The sequence below is a fragment of the Bufo gargarizans genome, chromosome 7, assembly GCF_014858855.1.
Source record: "Bufo gargarizans isolate SCDJY-AF-19 chromosome 7, ASM1485885v1, whole genome shotgun sequence".
NCBI classification, from domain to species: Eukaryota; Metazoa; Chordata; class Amphibia; order Anura; family Bufonidae; genus Bufo; species Bufo gargarizans.
Genome location: NC_058086.1, coordinates 77,377,132 through 77,391,953, shown reverse-complemented (window position 1 = coordinate 77,391,953; position 14,822 = coordinate 77,377,132). Strand labels below are relative to the sequence as shown.

Here is a 14,822-nt window from a genome sequence, read left to right as displayed (position 1 = left end):
TTCAATGTAAAAGTCTGGACGGATCCACTCAGGCTACTTTCACACTTAGAAAATTTTATACAATATAATGCAGACGGATCTGTTCTGAAAGGAGCCACCGTCTGCATTATATGAGCGGATCCGTTCAGAACGCTAGTGTGAAAGTAGCCTTACTGGCGGATTTAATATGGCGTGGAAAAAAAACCGCGAATAAGAGCACAAATATTGCAAATTCGGGAGAAGGAGGGTGGATTATCAGCCCCGGATAGGGTACTATATTTCCTTTCTGGCCACATTAGAAATATGATAATATGGAGTAATTAACAAAGATATACGAACATGGTGGCAGGTATTAATTTAAAAAAATTGGTGGAAGCCAACATTTTGTCACAGCAGCAAATTAGTAAAATACCGCTATTTGGGCTATGGACTAAAATCTATAAAGAAACAAGAGAACTGTGGCCCCAGACTAGATTACACACAGACACCTTACTGTGGGATAACATACTTCTCACAGAATTGACGTCAATTGAACAGAAAATGTGGTGGAAATACAGCATCTTCAGACTGGGACAGGTATGGAAGGAGGGAGGCATAGTCACATACTCAGATCTTAAAAATGAAGACGGGTTTGGGAATAGGGACTTGAGTCTCTTTTACTTACAACTGAAACAAGCTCTACAAGTGTCATTAGGTAGGGGGACACAAATTGATACCCACCCTCCCACCCCCCAGCCAATATTTCTAAATTAACAATAGGAAAGAAATTGGTGTCCAAGATATATGAAAGTCTGTTATACCAAAAATAAAAAAAAGTGCAAGTTAACTGCCTAATGTATAAAATGGCAGGATGTTCTGGAGCCTCACAGGGAGGAACTTTGGGAGAAGGTGATAAGGGCCAAAAATTGGGTCTCAAATAATTTCTCCCATTGGATTACTCAATTTAATATAATATATCTGCTATATTACTCCCCTAAAAAGCTGATGAAATATTATAAAACCAAGGCATTTAGCTGCAAAAAAATGGGCAATTAGGAGTGGACGACGTGCATATACTTTGGACATGCACGAAGATCAGAGAATTTTGGCAGAAGGTGCACGAAAGAATACAAGAATATCATGGGTTTAGAGTTCCTTGGGAATTTGGAACTTGCATATTGAGGAGGATGGATGAGATATAGTCCGCTAAGTATCGAGAGATAGCATCCAAACTTTTATTCCAAGCCAGGAGATGTATCATAGCACATTGGGAGATAGCGTGGTCCCGGCGGTTAAAGAGTGGGAGTCTCGTTTGCCTGAGGGAAATTTAATTTGGTATCTAGGGGGAAAAAAAATAAAAAAAAGCTAGACTTGATGGGCTCTGGCAGAAATGGCTAAAAATGACTTGAGATGGGAGGGTGAGGGCGAATAAAAAAATAAATATTTTTTTTTCCATATCTTTCTCTTCTGAACAAGCAGTGGGGCGGGCGGGAATATTATATCTATGTATAATTTTGGATATGCTGTTGCTCATTGTAAAGCAAATTAGACTGTCGAATGTATTACATTTGTAAAAAAACAATAAAGATTAAGTAGTTAAAAAAAAAGAAATTTGCAATTTTTTCCAAATTTTGTCTTTTTTATAAATAAAGAATTTTTTTTACTTCATTTTACCACTTTCATGAAGTAAAATATGTGACGAAAAAAACTCAGAATGGCGTGGATAAGTAAAAGCGTTTTAAAGTTATCACTAGGGATCGACCGATATTGATTTTTTTAGGGCCGATACCGATAATTTGTGAACTTTCAGGCCGATAGCCGATAATTTATACCGATATTCTGGGAATTTTCATTTTTGAAAAAAAAAATAAAAATTACCACAAATCTGCTGAAAATTAATGTTTATTGTTAATGTGTATGTTTTTTTTTTAAATCTTTTTTCATTTATATTTAATATTTTGGTGTTTTTATTATTTTTTTTGTAACTTTTTTTTTTTTTAACTAACTTTTAGCCCCCTTAGGGACTAGAACCCTTGTCCTATTCACCCTGATAGAGATCTATCAGGGTGAATAGGAGCTCACGCTGTCCCTGCTGCTGTGTGCTTTGTGCACACAGCAGCATGGAGCTTATCATGGCAGCCAGTGCTTCAATAGCGTCCTGGCTGCCATGGTAACCGATCGGAGCCCCAGCATTACACTGCTGGGGCTCCGATCGGAGGAGCAAGGGAGAGGGGATCCTGTGGAGGGGCGCACTGCGACTGGGGTGGGGGGGGCCCTATGCGCCACCACTGGGGGGGGGGGCGCACTGCGCCACCAATGTCTGATACTGGGGGGCTTGGGGGGGGGGGGGGCGCACTGCGCCACCAATGAAGCTTAATCTCACATTTATTCATATACAGGAGGCGGGAGCTGGCTGCAGGATCACATAGCCGGCTCCCGACCTCTATGAGCAGTAGCTGCGATCCGCGGCACCTGAGGAGTTAACTACCGCAGATCGCAGCTACAGCTCATAGAGGCCGGGGGCCGGCTATGTGATTCTGCAGCTCCCGCCTCCTGTATATGAATGAATGATAGATTAATCTTCATTGGTGGAGCAGTGGCCATAGCTCCTCCCCTCCTCCTGTCCCCTGTCTTTACATTGGCGGCAGCGGCAGGAGCAGCACAGGGGGAGGAGACACTGCTCCTTCTCCCCTGTGCTGCTAAGGGGAACACGGAGAGCGCTGTCAGCAGTGCGATCTGTGTTCCCCATACACTATCGGAATATCGGCAAAATAGATGCCGATACCGATAGTGTTCAAAATCCTGAATATCGGCCGATAATATCGGTAAATCCGATAATCGGTCGATCCCTAGTTATCACCACTTAAAGTGACACTGGTCAGATTTGTAAAAAAGGGCCTGGTCCTTAAAGAGGACCTTTCATCAGAATTAAACTTCTAAAGTAACTATGCAGGCATGTAGAGCGGCGCCCAGGGACCCCGCTGCACTTACTGGTATACCTGGGCGCCGCTCATTCTCCCATGCTGCAGCGCTGGCCAATCACAGCGCTCAGCTCATAGCCTGAGAGAGAGCCGAGCGCTGTGATTGGCCAGCGCTGCAGCATGGGAGAAGGAGATACCGGAGGCAATTACCGGACAACGGAGCGGTGCCCAGGTATACCAGTAAGTGCAGGGGGGTCCCTGGGCACCGCTCTACATGCCTGCATAGTTACTTTAGAAGTTTAATTCTGATGAAAGGTCCTCTTTAAGGTGCAATAAGGCTGCGTCCTTAAGGAGTTAAAGTGCCCAAACCCGCTGTCTTTTCCTCCCCTGAATAGTCGGTATGTCAAGGGAGAGTGAAATAGTGAAATTACACTCATCAATAGCTCAATACAGAATGAAGTCTGCTTGTCCTGCAAAGGCATCTCCCTGCGTGCTGCTACCCCAGATTGGCTGATGAGGCTGCTTTTCAAGCCCCCAACTTTCTCCAAGGATCATTTGAGCATTCTACTTCCTCCCTTGTGGTTTTGCAGTAAAATGGTGTTGTTTGGCAGACAAATTTGTGGGAAAGTTGTAACTAACCCTGTTCATTACATATTGAACATTTATGTTCTGCTAGTATTATCTAAATATTTTTCGCTTAAATCAGACTTTAATAAATGAGCCACTTTATCCACTTGCAGCTTTTTTAGGAATTTTTTATTTATTTTTTTAAACTTCTCTGCCTTCTGGGGGGTTGGTATTCCTGCCAATGTATCACACTTATATGTATATAAAGCACAGCGTCTGTATTATGTCCCAGTGTATGTGAAGAAGGGGATCCGTCCTCAAATTGCGTTATATTATCGGAGTAACAAAGGATCTTTCAGAACCATCACTGGCTGGTGCCCGTGCCTTCTTTTTCCTACAGGTGTCACTAGCCTCTTACTAGAGATGAGCGAATCAAAATCGGATGAAACAGGAGCTCCGTACAGTATAGAATGTATTGGCTCAGATGAGCGAGACTTCGGATAATAACTTCATAATTTAATTTGTACTGTAAAAAAATCAATTTACCGACCTCAGGTTCGGTTCCACAAATTAATTTATGAAGTAATTGAGCGAAGTTTCGCGAGACTTTGCGTAGCAATAACTTCAGCTCATATGAGCCAATATAATCTAATACTCCTGCTCCGTACAGTATTAAAACATCCGTAGTCGATTCGCATAAAACTGTTCTATCTGAAGTCGATTCTCTCATCCCTACCTCTTACAACTGCATTAAGCTAGGCCGCGACTAGTGTTGAGTGAGCTACTGTTTTTAAGTTCAGCGTACAAGCTTCGGGATATCTAAGAATTCCGTTATAGGTTCTGCTTCTGTGGAATCCATAACGGAACTCTTAGATAACCCGAACCTTGTACGCTGAACTTAAACAGAAGTTCGCTCATCCCTAGCCGCAACCATCAGCTGTGGAGGCTCTCTTCCGGTTTATCGGTGGTGCAGTGTAATGAAAAGTACCATTCACTTGAACAGAGCGAGTACTTGTAATTACACTACGCCGCCGCTCCACAGGACATGACAGGCAATGTAACGACTAGGAAGCAGCGCTCGCATGGAGCACCGCCTCCTCGACAAACAAACTAATGTAGGGGGTGTGGGGTCTACGCCGATCAGATATTGATCAATATATACATATGGCAGAACATCTCACCCATACGCTGAGAAAAAGAAAGAAATCCAGCAGTATAAAATGGATTGGAAATCTGCTGCATATCATTTCATTCTGCAGATCTTCATCCTGGATTTCACCATTTATGAATGCAGGGCATGAAATCTATGGCAAAAAACGCAAGTAATTCATGTGGGTTTTTTGCTACGATTTGGTGTGGATCCACAGCAGACATTTCCAGTGTATTTTACATCCAGTTCATGTGGGACCTAGTCACACAGGACATAACAGGATTGAAAGACAGGGGGAAATTATTCTCCCTTTGCCTGTTTTTCACGTAGAAAATTGCAAATCCATTTCATTAGGGCATCACCCCATCAAGAATGTGCAAGAGACACCAATCATGAATCAGAGCCATAATTTTCATCTGAAAATATGACTTCATAGAAAGTCAGCAGCACACAAAGAAAGTGCTCGCTCAGCCCCAATAAATAATGGCTGCAGTGGAGAGTGCTCCATTCAGAGTGTGGGGGCCTAGATGACACCTAACAATCCTGCAGAGAGACCATAAGTACTTCTCATTAGGAGAACATATTTAATAAAGTTTATTTTAAAAAGAAAACATATACAGTAAAAATAAGGAATAAGGTGAATGCCAAGCCCCAAAATGTATAGATAAACGCATGTGCAGGACAATGTGTTCTATGTACAGTCCAGATCGCAGGGGAATCGGCTGGATATGTAATACTATGCTCACAACAATTCTTGTGGAGTTATTTATCATATCCCAAAACACTCACAGATGGGGTGCCCTATAAAGTCCCACATCTTTCATAGAGTGCGGCGGCGCCCGTCCATGTGAGCGGCTAGCGTGTAATGCTTCCCCTTCCCCAGCGGCTTCCTGAGGCGACGAGCAGCAGCCCCCGGAACTCGCACATCAAAGAATCTATGCAATAGATGCTAGCTCCATAGCTAAAGAAGCGAGGTGGACGGCGACTTACCAGGAGAGAGGCGGCGTTCAACACAGGCATCTTATCGAAAGGCTTGAGTACAGAAGCATTACGCGCCATATTACTCAAAGACTAAGCCAGTGAGGTTGAGGTCATGTGACAGGCAGAAGTCACGTGAGCAGTCCAGCTCTACTTCCGGGTTGTTTCTAGTCTAGTACGTGAATTAGTAGCAGGCTGTGTCCTATTACACTTTTTTTGCTCCAACTCAGGGCAGGAGTTGAGCGAACTTCCCCTTTGGCAGTAATGGATACTGTTCTCAAGGAATAATGCTTTAGAGGAATTCCGTTTTGCATGCATCATAATACAAGTGTATGGCCAGCAGAAGGGAACCCACTGAGTGCGGCACACCGGAATCCATTACATAAAACCCCGAACTCGAACCACTCTAGTAAGGGCAAATTGATCCGGCTGATTCCTCTTGTGGTAAAAATATTAATAGTTGTAATCAGCTCGCATCAAAGTTGTGCAAGGAAAAAGGCAAGTCCATCTTCCATCAGCTACAGCCAGAGAACCACCCAAATGCTACCATCTTGATTCAATTCTCCTGTGCATCTCCCCCCTCCTCCTTGCTCAGTGCGTCCTTTATTGACTAAAACAAAAGGTGTAAAAGGGGCTGGCCCAAGACAAGGCTAGAACATAGAAACATAGAATGTGTCGGCAGATAAGAACCATTTGGCCCATCTAGTCTGCCCAATATACTGAATACTATGGATAGCCCCTGGCCCTATCTTATATGAAGGACAGCCTTATGCCTATCCCATGCATTCTTAAACTCCTTCACTGTATTTGCAGCTACCACTTCTGCAGGAAGGCTATTCCATGCATCCACTACTCTCTCAGTAAAGTAATACTTCCTTATATTACTTTTAAACCTTTGCCCCTCTAATTTTAAACTGTGTCCTCTTGTGGTAGTTTTTCTTCTTTTAAATATTCTCTCCTCCTTTACCGAGTTGATTCCCTTTATGTATTTAAAAGTTTCTATTATATCCCCTCTGTCTCTTCTTTCTTCCAAGCTATACATATTAAGGTCTTTTAACCTTTCCTGGTAAGTTTTATCCTGCAATCCATGTACTAGTTTAGTAGCTCTTCTCTGAACTCTCTCTAGAGTATCTATATCCTTCTGGAGATATGGCCTCCAGTACTGCGCACAATACTCCAAGTGAGGTCTCACCAGTGATCTGTACAGCGGCATAAGCATTTCACTCTTTCTACTGCTTATACCTCTCCCTATACGTCCAAGCATTCTGCTGGCATTTCGTGCTGCTTTATTACATTGTCTTCCCACCTTTAAGTCTTCTGAAATAATTACTCCTAAATCCCTTTCCTCAGATACTGAGGTCAGGACTGTGTCAAATATTCTATATTCTGCCCTTGGGTTTTTACGCCCCAGGTGCATTATCTTGCACTTATCCACATTAAATTTCAGTTGCCAGAGTTCTGACCATTCTTCTAGTTTTCCTAAATCCTTTTCCATTTGGCGTTTCCCTCCAGGAACATCAACCCTGTTACATATCTTTGTGTCATCAGCAAAAAGACAAACCTTACCATCGAGGCCTTTTGCAATATCACTTATGAAGATATTAAACAAAATTGGTCCCAGTACAGATCCCTGTGGAATCCCACTGGTAACATGACCTTGTTTTGAATGTTCTCCATTGACTACAACCCTCTGTTGTCTGTTCGGGCTTCGGTATATCAGTTGATTAGACATCAGGAACATCTCACTCCGGCGTATAGAAGGAATGGAGACAAAAAACATAAGTATATGTCCTATTTCCTTTCGCCCGGATCCAATGGAAAACCAGTGAGCCCCAAGACCTCCCAAAGTTTTAAAAACTGCCCCTGCCCTGCTCCTGTCAGTATGGGCCTGACCCTTGTCAATGGTGTCTGCTAGCCTGGCATAACCATATACCTTCCTCACAACTGGAGGATCCCAAATCTACGGGTCGCCTAGCTGCCCGGACACCCATACAGGATTAACAAGCGAGGAGCAGGAGCCAGAGCTAATATTAATATTGTCTATCAACAAATGCCTCCTTGTAACAAACAAAAGTGATACTCTGCATTCTTTGACTTAGTTGAGCAGCTTCTTGCAGTGACCGGTGTGGATCCAGTTGTCTCGTCCCTCGAACTTCAAAGAGGTTGGCGTCATCAGCATCACCTGGAATGGCCCAAGATATCTCGGCTCTAGTCCCGTCCTCGGATGTTTCTTTAGCACGACCCAATCACCTGGTTGGCTAGAATGAACACTGGTTATTGAGTCTGGGTCCGGGAGCAATTCCCGAACCTGGTGGTGGACATCGGGTGATAACCCGTGGGGCTGCCTGGAGGCATACCTGATGGAATAAAAGGGTTACAGCGGAACATTCAGGCCATGGATCGGCCGTGATTTTTACCTACTTTGCAAAAATCTGACCCAAGTACCAGGCAAGGAAAAGGCAGTTGTGATTGATTGACATTTGAGAGGTTAGAAAGTTTGAAGATCGTTGATTTCTGCACCACTTTCCCCCCTTTTCATCGGCCTTAAAACCAGGACAAAGAGAAGCTGGATTAGCATGGTGCATCGTCTCAAGGTTAGATGGAGAGATGACGGAGGGATGAGAGAGATAGAGAAAGAGAAAAAGAAAAGCGCTTCTCTTGGACTCTGCAGTCTTAGTGGGATGGGAGTACATGACAGTGTTAGTTCGCACTGTCTGGGGCTTTTGAATGCCTTGTTGCTGGAGATCGATGGATTCGTGCAGCCACAGTTCTGCTTTCTGGAGGGAACCATGGCTTTGGAGTCTAGTGGGGAATTTACGGACTAACTTTTTCCCAATCCAGACCTCAAAGGTCCCTTCTTTGGGGATGATCCACTCTGAACCTACAGTCCCTTGGTGCCACTCTTTGAGGGGCTTAACAACTCCTCCTCTATAGAGGGATTTCATGTACTGCTTGGTTGTCCTATAGTCAGAAGTGGTACCCTTCTGATCCCTAATTTTCCCTAAACCCATGCTCGAGCCTTCTAAAAGTAGGTGCGTCCACCTCCAGTGTCCTACGACAAACGCCTGGACGGCTGCTACTCCTCTTCGTTCGCCTCTGAGTTGCCCTAGGGTTTCTGGCACCGACACACGGCCCGTTCACCCTAGTTAGACCTCAGGAAAAGGAGTAATCAGTGCGAGGAAATGGGCTCTCGCCGACACACGGCGGCCCTCTTGAGTCTCCTAATGAGATATACCAGCCTCGGTTTTGGCTCTGAATAGTGACCTGACCACAGGATAGGGCTTCCAATTAACCTGGAGTGGAAAAGGGTGCACAGAGAACACACAGTGCCTTCTGTGGGGACGAGGGGTGCACAGGACTCCTGTGGGGAATGGGGTTTCTCACACAGCTATTGGTATGCGCAGGTGATATACATCACCTTGTCTCCTTAAAAAAATGCTCATTAACTCACTTTCCTTTGCCAATATGATTCTATATAGTCAAGCTGAACAGCACACGAAGCCCTTTTTGCAGTGACTGATCAAAAACCTCTCACTCAGCAGCAACCCTTGAATTCAGACAGTAGTTCGCACACAATATCATGAGACCCCCAGTGCTCCTAACCAAAACTACAGAGAAAAGAGAGGGAGAGAGAGAAAATAAGCAAATATGCAATAAAAACCTAAAAAAAAAAAATTAGTAAAAGAAGAAAAATGTAAATATAAATTAATCAAAGAAATACCCAACAAAAATAGACAAATATAACTGAAAAATAAAAAGGAAAAAAACACTTGATTACATACATTGAGCTTTAGTAAAAAATAATAATTTTACCTTAAAACCCAAAACTCATGCAAAAACTAAACCCTTAGGAACACATACAATTGTATAGGACTGAATTAACAAATCAATGTCCTGGAGGATTCCCCTGAAACCGTACAGGAGGAATTCCTACCCACCCAGTAATTGAAATGTTAATTTGCCCCCAGCCCCAAACAGCTTCAGATTCATTTGACCAGAGAAGCAGGATTTAACATCACAAGGTCCCAAAACTGGTTTCTTTCACATTTTAACCGTTCATATTGTGATTTAAAATCCGCTTCACTGATCCAAGATATTGGCTGTCCCTGGGTTCTCTGCCTTTGCAAACAAGCATATCTGGGACCACTACCCCACCTCGCCGCTAGGTGTGGTTCTGGGGTACTTAACATACCTGTTGCCATTAGCAACATTACAATATCGTGACCATACATTGCCTTTAATCCCAGACACATTACTCTCCAAGGGTTGTTTCAATAACTCTGGCAATTCCCTTACAGCACCCTGTGCATGCATCAGGCTTCCAGATAAACCTTCATTCTCCTTGCACAGCTCAGTATTACCCCTCACAGTACATTCATACTCAGCTCTAGCTTCAGCTGCCTGCTGGACAAGAGATCTCAATTTAACAATTTCCATTTTTAAATCTTCCACTTCTCCTTCCAAACTCAACTTCAGCCTACAAGACTCCTGATATTTATCCGCTATCCACCCAGCAGCAAAAATCAGAGCATACTTGCCTTTCCTTTTGCGCCATTTTATGGTACCGATCAGGTTTGCTACACAATTCTGGGCCTGCAGCCATGGATCAGTAGATCCCTGCATAGCTTGAAGAATGGCCACCGTGTCCTTCAACTTTGCTACTTCTTTAAAAATACTTTCCATTGCACCAGAAAACAAACACCACAATGGTTGCTACAAAAAAACAACACACACTAGTACTAGTTGGCCCAATACTTTTGGCACAGAACTACAAGTAACTCCTTTCTACACTGTAATACCCGCATTAATTATGCCAAACAAGTCTACAATTCAGTGTAACAGCCAAAGATATACAAACATTCAGCAGAATCATCAACTATAGGACTATTTCACCACCAAACTGCCACTAATGCTCACACAATGATTTCTGTATCAGACTGGTCACTGCGCTATAACATAACCGAACACTAAACCGATATCAGCACAAAACTTATTAAAACAAAATCAAACTGTACATAGAAAGGTTACAAAAAGACAAGATAACTATTCAACAAAACTAACATTTCAGGCAAAAACAATCAAATCGCTTCCCATAGCAAACTAATTAAGATGGCCGACAAACTTAAAGATGGCCAACAAGCATGGCCAAGATGGTCGACAAGCACTTGGTCAAGATGGCCGACAAGCATGGTAAAGATGGCCGACAAGCATGGTCAAGATGGCCTACAAGCATGGTCACACAAAGGAAATCAAGATAGTGTCTACAATATCCAGCAATAAAAACAGTTTTTATATTTCCCTATGTTTAAACCAGAGCAAAACCTCCACTCTATGGGTGATTTACAGGCTAACAATACAAAAACCACTCTGAACGCTGTCTCTAATGTACAGACACTAAAACCAATTGCTGCCTCTATAAAATCGCCTCTTACAAAATCACAGTAACATAAAAGTTAAGAAGTTACAAGAAAAACAATTCCCTGTACTATTCAGCACACAATCTCTGTACAATCAACACAATGGAAAAACACTTACCCCATTCCTTACACCCCTCGATGCGGCAGACAACAACCACATAGGTTGTTTGAACAGATTTTTCTTTCCTCTGATACCAGCAGATTGGAGGACACAGATTTCAGTTCACAAAGAGCAAAACTTTCTCAAAAATGAGAGTAAAGAAAAGGATATTACCTTATGCCGGCCTTTTTTGCTTTTTGAAAATTAAACTGTGTCTCCTTTTAAGTTCTGCTGATAACAGGGGAAAAAAATATTTCCTTCCTGAGCTCGCCAACTGTTGTGGTAAAAATATTAATAGTTGTAATCAGCTCGCATCAAAGTTGTGCAAGGAAAAAGGCAAGTCCATCTTCCATCAGCTACAGCCAGAGAACCACCCAAATGCTACCATCTTGATTCAATTCTCCTGTGCATCTCCCCCCTCCTCCTTGCCCAGTGCGTCCTTTATTGACTAAAACAAAAGGTGTAAAAGGGGCTGGCCCAAGATAACGATACAGGAAGTGATGACATATCAAAGGACAGGGAGGAGCAGCCAATGTGGCTGTGCAGACAATGGACACACCCCATACAAACACATGTATACAATAATTTACCATTACCACTGAGAGACATGATGACAATCTATAAAACACACACACATCCTAAGATAAAATGTCAGCATAATAAAATTTCCACAACACTCTTTCTCATAAGGAATCAAAATAGCTCAGTTGAATGAGGTTATAGTGACATAGCTGTCCGTTTATATGTCACCAGTGGCGTAGCGTGGGTTGCCAGCACCTGGGGAAAGCCAAGTATTGCGCCCCACCCCAATATGTGGCCACGTCCCTTTTTACAGATCATTTAGTACAGTGTTTCCCAACCAGTGTGCCTCCAGCTGTTGCAAAACTACAACTCCCAGCATGCCTGGACAGCCTTTGGCTGTGCAGGCATGCTGGGAGTTGTAGTTTTGCAACAGCTGGAGGCACACTGGTTGGGAAACACTGATTTAGTATATGTTACCTGCAGTTATATGTAACACCACAGATAACACAGTGATAACTCTCTGAGTACAAATAATGTAGTAGATGGGTGTGAGCCCCCAGAATTCAGAACACTCACAGTGTGACCTGAAGTCTGGGGCCAAGCTGCTACAGTATGGGCCAAATTCTCTATCCACCCTGCCATCACTACAGAACATACAGGGTAATACAGTGCCCCATACCTCTTACATCCAATGATGTCTCATTTGCTGTAGATGTTCTCTTTCCTCATCTCCTTTCAGACCAGAACACACCAATTTTCAGCCATTTCTCGTATCTGCAGTTTGAAAAACAAAATCTTAGTTTACTACTTTTCCATCCTCCTCCTATCTTCTGGACAAATCATCCTACCACCTGTGACACAGTGAGGGGTTGTGTCTCACAAGGCAGGTATTTTCCTCCAAGGATGTGTGGCTTGGCTGGTTTCCAGCCAGGTGAGGTAAAATACTGGACCAGAGTATAATTGCCGGTCTGGGTTTTGGCAGCTCCTGGCTGTCCTTAAATAGGCAGCTGGGCTCAGCAAAGATGTCTCTGTTTTTGGGATCTGAGGCTCTGTGCTGTTCTGGAGGGCTGAGAGCAACATGCTGGAGAAACAGACCCCCTAAAGCCTGCTGACTTGTGTTATAGGTGACTTGTGTTATATGAACTTTCCATTCTGTGGGAATTAACACTTAGGGCTCTTTCACACTTGCGCTGTCCGGATCCGTCGTGTACTCCATTTGCCGGAATTACACGCCGGATCCGGAAAAACGCAAGTGAACTGAAAGCATTTGAAGACGGATCAGTCTTCAAAATGCATTCAGTGTTACTATGGCAGCCGGGACGCTATTAACCTCTTCAGGACACATGACGTACCGGTACGTCATGATGTCCTGGTACTTAAGGACACATGACGTACCGGTACGTCATGTGTTGTTCCGATCACTGCCGCCCGGCTGGCAGTGATCGGAACAAGGTGCCTGCACAAATCATTGAGCAGGCACCTAGGCTTAATGCGCGGGGGGGTCCCGTGACCCCCCCATGTCGGCGATCGCAACAAACCGCAGGTCAATTCAGACCTGCGGTTTGATGCGCTTTTTGCCGTTTCTGATCCCCGCGGTCCCTGATCAGAAACTTTACAATGCCCAAAATATATATGTTCTTCCTCCCCCTGCACCCCTGAATGATATTATGTGGGCGGGTGGTGCAGGGGGAGGGTTGTGGGCGGTGCGGCAGGCGGGATCGCGATCCCCCGCCCGCCTCCCCTTGAATAATCGTTGGTGTACAGTGGGTATACCAGGGTGCCAGCACATTGCTGGCACCCTGGTATAAACGGCTGACATCGTTGATGCGATGTCAGCCATTTAACCCTTTCCATACAGCGGTCCGTACGGACTGCTGTATGGAAAAGGTTAACAGCGCAGGGAGCTCCCTCCCTCTCCGATCGGGGGGCTACTGTGTCTTTGCAGCCCCCCGATGTTAGAGGGAGAGAGCCCCCAGACAGCCCCCCCGAAGCCCCGTCCTCACCCTTCCCCGTCTGCGAAGTTGTGGGAGACGGGAAAGGTTCCCATGGCAAAAGGACGCCTGCTCAGGCGTCCTGCTGTCCGTGGTGCCGAACAGATTTGTGCTGAAGGCATAGATCTGTTCAGTGTAAGTAAAATACAGTGCAGTACCCTATATAGAGTACAGTACTGTATTATACAGACATCAGACCCACTGGATCTTCAAGAACCAAGTGGGTCTGGGTAAAAAAAAGTGAAAAAAAAGTAAAAATCAAAAAACACATTTATAACTGATTAAAAATGAAAAAAATTAAATTCCCTACACATGTTTGGTATCGCCGCGTCCGTAACGACCTGATCTATAAAACGGTCATGTTACTTTACCCGAACGGTGAACACCATAAAAATAAAAAATTAAAAACTATGATGAAATTGAAATTTTGCCCACTTTACTTCCCAAAAAAAGGTAATAAAAGTGATCATAAAAGTCGCATGTACGCCAAAATTGTAACAATCAAACCGTCATCTCATCCCGCAAAAAATGAGACCCTACTTAAGATAATCGCCCAAAAACTGAAAAAACTATGGCTCTTAGACTATATAAACACTAAAACATCATTTTTTTTGTTTCAAAAATGAAATCATTGTGTAAAACTTGCATAAATTTTAAAAAAGTATACATATTAGGTATCGCCGCGTCCGTATGGACCGGCTCTATAAAAATATCACATGACCTAATCCCTCAGGTGACCACCGTAAAAAAATAAAAATAAAAACGGTGTAAAAAAAGCAATTTTTTGTCATCTTACATCACAAAAAGTGCAATAGCAAGCGATCAAAAAATCATATGCACCCCAAAATAGTGGCAATCAAACCGTCATCTCATCCTGCAAAAAATGAGACCCTACTTAAGATAATCGCCCAAAAACTGAAACAACTATGGCTCTTAGACTATGGAGAAACTAAAACTTTTTTTGTTTTAAAAATGAAATCATTGTGTAAAACTTACATAAATAAAAAAAAATTGTATACATATTATGTATCGCCGCGTCCGTGACAACCTGCTCTATAAAATTACCACATGATCTAACCTGTCAGATGAATGTTGTAAATAACAAAAGAAAAAACTGTGCCAAAAAGGTATTTCTTGTTACCTTGCCGCACAAAAAGTGTAATATAGAGCAACCAAAAATCATATGTACCCTAAACTAGTACCAACAAAACTGCCACC

General features: G+C 43.3%; 1 protein-coding gene across 1 annotated transcript in view; it reads right to left on the bottom strand.

Annotated features, from left to right (window-relative positions):
* The window catches only part of CENPM (centromere protein M), a 370,895-nt gene extending 365,190 nt beyond the window's left edge, over positions 1 to 5,705 (bottom strand). Inside the window, exon 1 of the mRNA XM_044301494.1 lies at positions 5,587 to 5,705. Within this exon, the coding sequence (XP_044157429.1) occupies positions 5,587 to 5,655 (69 nt within the window). The 5' untranslated portion in view covers positions 5,656 to 5,705. The remainder of the gene's footprint in view (positions 1 to 5,586) is intronic.
* Between the last annotated feature and the right edge of the window lie 9,117 nt (positions 5,706 to 14,822).